The 9,613-nt window shown below is 36.1% G+C and overlaps 1 protein-coding gene across 1 annotated transcript; it reads right to left on the minus strand.

The window, feature by feature from the left end:
• Nucleotides 1-751: 751 nt before the first annotated feature.
• On the minus strand, nt 752-8,762 carry LOC109185295. Its single transcript, XM_019335273.1, has 3 exons — nt 8,638-8,762; nt 1,186-1,417; nt 752-877 (listed from the first exon to the last, which is right to left on the minus strand). Exons 1-3 carry the CDS (start codon nt 8,760-8,762, stop codon nt 752-754), a joined length of 483 nt encoding a protein of 160 aa, XP_019190818.1.
• Nucleotides 8,763-9,613: the final 851 nt, after the last annotated feature.

Below are 9,613 nucleotides of genomic sequence, written 5' to 3' on the forward strand. Positions count from 1 at the left end.
ATCAAGGTTCAAATCTTCTTCAGTGCTCAGGATGAATCAAACATACTCCATTATCAGATAAATTATTTCACCTTATGAAAAAAAAAAACTCGCCAAATAAGCGAGAGGAAAACTCGCTAAAGACACGAGAGGAAATAACTCGCGAACGAAACGAGAGGAAATAACTTTAACAAAATAACAAATGAAAATCAAATCTAAAACATCCAAAACACACACACACACGCACACACACACACACACACACACACACACACACACACACACACACACACACACACACACATATATATATATATATATATATATTGAACCGCTGAAAAAAAGGTAAAGAAACTTGGATATGGAGTTGGAGATGGCGAGGGACGGTGGTGAAGGAGGAAGAAACGTCGGTGAGGGGTCGGAGGAGATGGTGGCTGTGGAAGAGAGGCGGGAAGAGGTGCCGACAGCGGAGGAGAGGCCGAAGGACATGCGATTGAGAGACGGTTGGAGTAGGGGAAGAAACGAGATGAGGCCGGCGCCGCCTCCGCAAAACGAGCGGAGGCGGCGACCGATCAATGGAGGATGAGGGAAAACCCTTGTAGAGAGAATATTAGGTTAGGGAGTGGAAATGAAAGTTATTCCATTTGTTTTATCCCTTGGCCCCTTTAATTACCATATTTATCGTCTAAAACAACCGGGTTTTATTCCTCCCCTCTATGCAATCACAACCGTCAATCTCAATAATTAGAAGGTCTAAAATAGTCCACACTCCTCATGTGGGATCATATCCCCACCTGATCTTCACAGGATCTGGATGCACAGAGTCCGATGCAGCATTGATGACGTCATGGTGAAGAATAGATTCCGCCAAGGGAGCAGTCTGAGTAGGTGGTGTCGCCTGCAAGGAAGGTTTAGTAGCAAAAAGGTATACTTCTTCATCAAATTTGACATGCCTGCATGTGTAAATCTTATTAGTCTGTAAGTTCATGCACCTATACCTCCTAAAGGAATCAGGATAACCTAGTAAGACACAAGGAGATGATCTGTACGACATTTTGTGACGATTGTACGGTTTAAGTGAGGATAACACAGACAACCAAAGACATGAAGGAAGGAATAAGAGAGAGGAGATTTATGCAGCATGAGATGAGGACTGGAGTTATTTAATACAGAGGAAATTCTATGCATTATGTTAATTAAATAGACAGCAGTCTCAAAAGCGAAATCCCCGAATTTTAAAGAAACATAGGCATGAGCTAAGAGTGCTATACCAGTTTCAACAATATGTCTGTGTTTACGTTCAACACGGCCATTCTGCTCATGTGTATATGCACAGGATTGCATATGTTGAATTCCTAACTGAACAAAGGAGGCATGCAATTTGTTGTATTCAGCACCTAGATCCGACTGAATGGATTTTATTTTTCGATTGAAGGACCTTTCAACAAGAACACGAAACTTATCAAATATGACATAGAGATCATACTTTAATTTCATAGGGAACAACCACGTGTAACGAGAATAATCATCTATGAAGATTACAAAGTAACGATAACCATTTGTAGATAATATATGAGCTGGACCCCAAATGTTCGTGTATATTAAATCAAGAACATTCGAACTAGAAGACACAACGCATGTCAAGGAAATATGGGCATACTTACCCAATTGACACGCATTACATAAACTATTATTACAACGAATAATAGTACTAGTCCCACTAACCGAACAAGACTGAAGAATACGACTAAGGACAGGATGATGAGGATGACCTAAACGATTGTGCCAGACTGACGCAGAGGCACGAGTGGAAAGAAACACTGAGGGAGACAAACTTGGCAACGGTAGCGTGTATAGCCCCCCAGAGCTATTGCCCCGAAGCAGAATTTCCTTGGTATTGATATCTTTCACAACAAAGAAAGAGGGGTGAAACTCAAAGAATACTTTATTATTTGATGCAAAACGTTGAAGAGATAATAAAGAGGTAGACAAACCAGGAACATGCAATATATCAGACATCGTAAAAGACCTAGAAGGGGTATCAAAAGTAACATGGCCAACATGACTAATAGACAGGCACATACCATCACTGACACGTAAAGTGTCATTACTAGTGTACTTCTCCGATGTAGAAAGGGCAGCTATGTCTGGAGTTGCATGATTTGTGGCTCCACTGTCCGGAACCCAAGTATGAGATTTTGATAAGGTGTTAGCACCAAAACCATCTTGAAACACCAAATTATCCCAAGGATCTGGAGCCCCTGAATAACGCCGAATACAATTTGATCAAAACCTTCACAAATTTGACACTGAACATCATAGGCCGAAAACAATTGGCTCTCGCATAACCAAAACTTTTACAAATTTGACACTGATCATCATAGCGCCAAAAATAATTGGCTCCTGTGTGACCGAAATCATTACAAATTTGACATTGAACATTAAAATCACGTCCACTACGCTGCGACATTTGCGTGAATAGGAACGAAAAAGTGGAGGAATTGCGGCGGCAGCGTATGTAACAACCCTTCGTACCAGATCGACGCGATGCAGTGTTGGGTGGAATTGCGAAGGAATTTTGGAGGAATTGGATTCTGGTTTTGGGAGACTTCCATGGAGTACATTCACGAAACACCCATTCTACAAGAATTAATTTGGTTAGCTTTGGAATTTGGAAAAGAAGCTAATTTTGTTGTTGTGGATTTTGGAATTTGGTTCACCGTCGGCCGTTGCGATTAGCCGACGCAAAATCACGTGGACATCATTTTAGATTGAGTTAATATCCAAAATAGTCCCTCGACTATGTTGTAATTACCAATTTGGTCTTCGATTATCATTTTTACCCAATTAAGTCCTCAATTATACAATTTTTATGCAATTTAGTCCTTTGTCAATTTGACTGTTTGTTGACTGTCAAAAGTGGAAATAAAGTTGTAATTTTACAAGTTTCTCCTTCCTCCTCATTTAGCAGCGCCAAACCATGTAGCAATAAGCTCCGGTTGGGTTCTAAACCTGTCAGTATCGAAGTAGTGGTTATGCATCGGATAGCCCATGAATTTGATTTCCAACGATTTTTTGATGATCGAAATCTGATCGGAGTGTATTGCTGCATGGTTTGGCGCTGCTAAATGGAGAGGAAGGAGAAATCTTGTAAAATTATAATTTTATCCCGACTTTTGACAGTCAACAAACAGTCAAATTAATACAGATGATTAAATTGGGTAAGAATTGTATAGTTGAGGACTAAATTGGGTAAGAATTGTATAGTTGAGGACTTAATTGAGTAAAAGTTACATAGTTAAGGACTTAATTGGGTAAGAATGGTAGTTGAGGACCAAATTGGTAATTATGGCATAGTCGAGGGACCATTTTGGGTATTAACTCTTTTAGATTTGATAATTGGGAAGAAATCTTAATTAACTAATAGAGAAAATTACACTTTTGGTCCTGTGACTATCGTGGTGTTAGTAATTTGAGTACATGACTTTAAAAACTAACACTTTAGTCCCGTAACTATGCAATTTTTAACACATTTGGTCCACCCGGCCAAATGTCGCCGGAAAGTTATAAACCATTTTTAATTAGATAATAATGAGGGCAAATCAGTCATTTAATGTCACTTTCTTCTTCTTCCTTGCATTGCTAGCCGGAATTGCCATGGATTCTGGACTTGATTCGATTGGTGTTGTATGATTCGATTCTTCCCTGGATTTCGAACTTGGCCAAAGGATTTGGGTTTGCTGGGCGCTGCGCTGTTCACTCTGAAGCGTCGTTTGCTATCATATGTTCCACGGTGACGTTGAAATTCCGCCAAAAATTCAACAATGATTTGCCGTCTTTCTGCTACTCTATCGGGCATGCCGCTCATGGGGGCCAATGATTTGCCTTCTTTCTGCTACTTTACAAAGATGGTGAATTTTCCACCAAAATTTCATCCCTAAAAATTTGATGGTCTTAATTCAAGAACGCACAAATTGATGGTGAATTCTTCTTCCATGAACGGAGCTAAAACCAAGAATCCGTTGGCTCCGCGCTGAAATTAATTTCTGCTGCACCGAATTGCTTCAAATACTTTACTACCACGTACACGCCGAAATAATAATTTACTGTTGTGGTCGTCAAGAAATCAAAGCCGCCGAACTGGAATGACCGCCTTCGATGATAAAAAGATTCTGCCGGCTGGAGTTGTCGCAATAGAGGATTTGCTACCGCCGACCAAAATTTGTTGACGCCCAATTTTACATTAGTTGATTTCATTTGATTCTTTGGTTGATTCTTTGTCGGGAATGCTGCAGATGAACTAGAACCAACCAAAAAAATCAAACTTTTGGTCGTTGTTGGCAACACAGTGTGATTAACATGGCCAAGAGTTTTACAGACGGTGGCCGGTGGTACTTCATCTCCGTTCATCCCGGCAGGTTCAACTTTCCAATTTTTTTAAAAACTAGAATGACAGATTTGCCCCTATTATTATCTAATTAAAAATGGTTTATAACTTTCCGGCGACATTTGGCCGGTGATTTGGCCGGGTGGACCAAATGTGTTAAAAATTGCATAGTTACAGGATTAAATTGTTAGTTTTTAAAGTCAAGTACTCAAATTAACAAGACCACAATAGTCACAGGACAAAAAATGTAATTTTCTCTTAACTAATATCTGAGAACTGAATGAGTTGTATTGAATAAACTTATCAACAAAGGGTACAGACAATGAGAATTTATACAAGTCCGCATGGATAGCTCAACTGGTCATAGGGGTGAAATTTGGAAGAATGATCCGGGATCGAGTCTCACCAGCGGTAGTGAGGGGGGCTCCTTGTGCGCAGTGAGCACCGGTCTAGCCTCTGTGGTTCATGTTCATCCTCCCATCCCAAATGCTCTATATACAAGAAAAAATGATAACTGTGATAAGAAATCATATATTGACTCAAATACAATTGAATATTTATGATAGAATGAGATATTTTATGCAATGTGGAGGTGATTTAGGAAAGATAAATATATTTAGGTAGTGAGAGTTGGTTTTCAAAAAACAAAAAGGTAGTGAGAGTTGCTTTAGATTGACTTGATCGTCCTTCCATAACTGTGAGATTACCATATAATTGTCTTCCTTCAATCTTTGATTGTTCCCTATAATTATTTTTCCATAACTTTTACTGGACCGCCTACCCATGGACTAGATTGCCATACATACTTGGGCCTTCACCGAGCACATGGTCGACCACAACTAGTAGACCACTCTGGGCCGACCAGCCACGCCCTCAATCGTTATGCTATGGAACCAATGGTGAACACGGTTCTAAACGGTAACGGTGCTTACGGGCACAGTCATTTTCCATTAATTTTTTTTTAATTAATAGTGCGACTTTTTTTTTTTTTTTTTTTTTTTTTTTTCATATTCACATTTTGCGGTTTCACTTCCTTTTCGCGCAAGTTTCTTCAACACTCATAAATTATGAATGTGCTGAAATGAATTTATGAATGTGCAGTTATGAAATTATGAATTTTCTGTTATGAGATTATAAATGTACAGAAATTCATAATCTCATAACAGAAAATTCATAATTTAATAAATGTTTTTCTTTTATGAGATTATGAATTTTTTGTTATTAAATTATGAATTTTCTATTATGAGATTATGAATGTACAGAAAATTCATAATTACATAACTATAAATTCATAATCTCATAACAGAAAATTCATAATTTCATAACAAAAAATTCATAATCTGAACATAGAATGCAAAACGCCGTTAACAGCACAAAAACGATGCCGTTTGGGATTGTGTTCACAAGCATGGTGAACACGTTTTCACGGTATAATTTGCCCCACGCCCTAGTTCCGCATCCAACAATTATTATTATTATTATTATTATTAGAGGATAATGCAATCATTATTGCGTGGAGCGTGGTCTAGATAGCTGTGTGGACCACGGTCCAAAAACACATAAAGTATATTATTTTAACTCATAAAATACATTATTCTACACATAAAGTACAATATTCTAACTGATAAAATACATTATCTTATTCCACAAATTTTATTATTCTAACACATAAAATACATTATTCTAACACATAATGTATACTATCTTACCCCTAAATGTTTATTATTCAAATACGTACGCTGAACAAATGACTTTTCTTTTTTAACATCAAAACGACATTTTTTTGGACTTGACCATAATTCACACAATAATTTGTCAGGATAATGATAAAATATAGCCAAGTTCCACGCATTTGCCAAGTGATAAAATGTTAAACGTTTTTTTATTGGGCCAAACAATAGTGGGATTGTTTTAGCCCATCACTCTAAATATAATTAGCCCATAGAATATCAAATACCAGAGTAACATTGCTTCTATGCTATTTTTTGACCTGGGAGAAAAGAGGGCAAATTATTGTTTGGACTTTGACCACATAGTTGTGTGGGGCAAATTATGCTTTGAGCATGTGTTCACCATGCATATGGTGCGTACGAATTTATATCCATAATTTTTATACTATAGATTCATAATTTTTATATTGTAGATCTATAATTTTTAGAATTTCGGTGAGCTAAAATTTATACTTTAGATTCCAATTGTTGAACCAAGTTTTCACAAATCAGTGCAGTATAGAAATTATGGATCTACTGTATTTAAATTATGGATCATACGGTTTTAGAAATTATGAATCTAAAGTATAAATTTTAGCTCACCGAGAGTCTAAAAATTATAGATCTACAGTATAGAAATTATGGATATCGATTCGTGCGCACTATGCAAGGTGGGCACGTGCTCACAGCATAACGATTGGTTGTGTGGACCACCGTTAAAAATAATATCGTTTTGATGTTAAAAAAAAAAAAAATCTTTGTTCCGCGTGTGTTGAATTAGAATAATGAACATTCTGGGGGTAAGATAATGTATTTTATCAGTTAGAATAATATACTTTATGTGTTAGAATAATGTACTTTATGTGTTAAAATAATGTATTTTAATTTATGTGTTATAATAATGAAATTTATGGGATAATATAATGTATTTATGTGTTATAATAATGTATAATGTATTTTACTACTTTATGCATGTGTTAGAATAATGAAATTTTTGGGGTAAAATTAATAATGTATTTTATGAGTTAGAATAATGTATTTTATATGTTTTTAGACCGGGTGTGTGGAGCACGGTCCATGCAATAATGATTGCAGACAACAAATTTTAATGTGAACCATGGTCCAAAACGGTGTCGTTTCTTTTATAGCCCGTTAGGTTTGCTGGAAAATATTTGAAGGGAAATGGAATTGAAATTACATGGAAAATAAATTCCAAGAAAATGAATTTAATTGATTGGTTGGTAGAAAAGAAATTACTGGAATATGAATTCCATTGTTTGGTTGAGTTTGGAATTGTAAGGAAACATGGGTATAATGACAAATATAACCCTACACAACAATAATAATATAATAATAATAAGAGTAATTAATAAAATATTGTGAGGGCAAAATTGTCATACTAGTTTTTCATGGAAAACAAAATACCTAAGATGAGCGAAAAAGTTTTCCTCATTCTTGAGAAAAACTTTTTCCAATGGAAAATCTTTTCCATCCAACCAAACAACATAAAACACCATTTTCTTCTACTTTTAGGAAAACATTTTCCATGGAAAATATTTTCCATCCAATGAAAACAAACGGCACCCGTTCCGCGTAATCAGTTCTGTTTGTATAATATGTTCAGTTTCATTTTATATATACATTGTAGTTTAATTTCAGCGCAACTAAAGTTTCATTTTGTTATAAGTATAGTTCCATTCGACATTATACATACAATAGTCTTATTACAGTGAGACATGTTATTGCATTTCATTTTATACACATTGTAGTCTTATTACAACACAACAAAATTATAATTCTAATTCAACTACGATTTCATTGGACAATATACACTAAAATATGTGAAACTATTATTCAGTTTCATTTTATATACACTGTAAACTAAAGTATCATTTTGATATAACTACAGTTTCATTTGACAATATATACTCAATATGTAAGACATGTTATTCAGTTTGTTTTTATACATTCTTTGGTTTCATTTTAGCAAAACTAATTAAAATATCATTTTAATTCAACTACAGTTCTATTTGACAATATATACTTAATATGTGAGACATGTTATTTAGTTTCATTTTATACATACTGCAGTTTCATTTCAACACAACTAAAATATCATTTCAATTCAATTACAATTTTATTTGATAATATAAACACAATATGCGAGATAAGTTATTCAGTTTCATTTTGTTATAAACACACAAAAAATACAGAATTTGTTAAAATTTAACGGCTACGGTTTCTTTACTTAAAGAAACGACGCTGTTTTCGAACCATGGTCCACACAACTACATGTTAGTATGTGCAACTAGGGGCTATTGCAAGATTCTTGCAGATAGTGGTTGAAAGCTTGCAGAACATGAAGTAAAAATAAAATAAAGAGTTAATGACCGATTTGGTCCTCTGAGCATTGTGAAATTACCAATTTGGTCCTCGACTATCATCCTTACCCAATTAAGTCCTCAACTTTACAATTTTTACTCAATTTCGTCCTCCGCCTCTTTGGCTGTGAAGTTTCCGTCTAAATGAAGGACAATAATGTAAATGAACTTTACAGTTTACAGCTCGTGAAGCCTCCGTCGGAATCCTAAAAAATCTCCAGCCTCTTCTCCATGGCGAACTGGGAACTGGGAACTGGGAACGAAGCCTCCATTCATCCGAGTGCCCATGGCGATAGTCGACGGCATGTTTATCGATAATCGCCGGTCGCCTCCTCGCCCATTCTTCGTTCAACGCCGGCCTCTTCTCCATGGCGAATTGGGAACAAGGAACGAAGCGTCCATTCATCCGAGTGGCCAAGGCGATAGTCGCCGGAAGGTTTATCGATAGTGGCCGGGAGGTTTATCGATAGTCCCTGGCCGCCCCCCTCGTCCATTCTCCGTTCAACGTCGGCCTTTTCTCCATGGCGCCGGCGGTCCCCAAGGTGATGAAATCCGCCAGCTTGGACTTGGGCGACGAATATTTCAGATAGGATAATCATATTCACTGTTAAACCATAATATTTTTGTGGTCCAAATTCAATAAGACAATGTCATACACAACACATACGCGCAGCATGGTCCTCTCTTACACATTCTCTCCAAACTTTGCGGTTCTCCATTTGTTTGCCGCATCCTATGCTTGTTCCTAGTGTATAAATATTTTGCCCATTTTGATTTGTAATATACTCCTATTAAATTGCTCATTCTTACATCAAATTCTTTCTCTTTCTTTTGTCCCTACGTTGACACACACACACACACACACACACACATATATATATATATATATATATATATATATATATATATATATATATATATATATATATATATATATATATATTTACTCTAGTGATAATATATATATTTTCCTTTATTCCTAATTATTTTGTCATTTTATATATTTTCCTATTATTCAACTTTTATAATTCTCAATTTTCGATTCTTCGCTTCCGCATTATGCCGCTATATTCCTAACAAGTGGTATCAGAGTGGTTTAATTAAGAGTTATTTTCAAGGATGTCGACTGTCACTAAGTTCGATATCGAGAAGTTCGA

This window comes from Ipomoea nil, unplaced genomic scaffold (genome assembly GCF_001879475.1).
Source record: "Ipomoea nil cultivar Tokyo-kokei standard unplaced genomic scaffold, Asagao_1.1 scaffold1317, whole genome shotgun sequence".
Taxonomy (NCBI): domain Eukaryota; kingdom Viridiplantae; phylum Streptophyta; class Magnoliopsida; order Solanales; family Convolvulaceae; genus Ipomoea; species Ipomoea nil.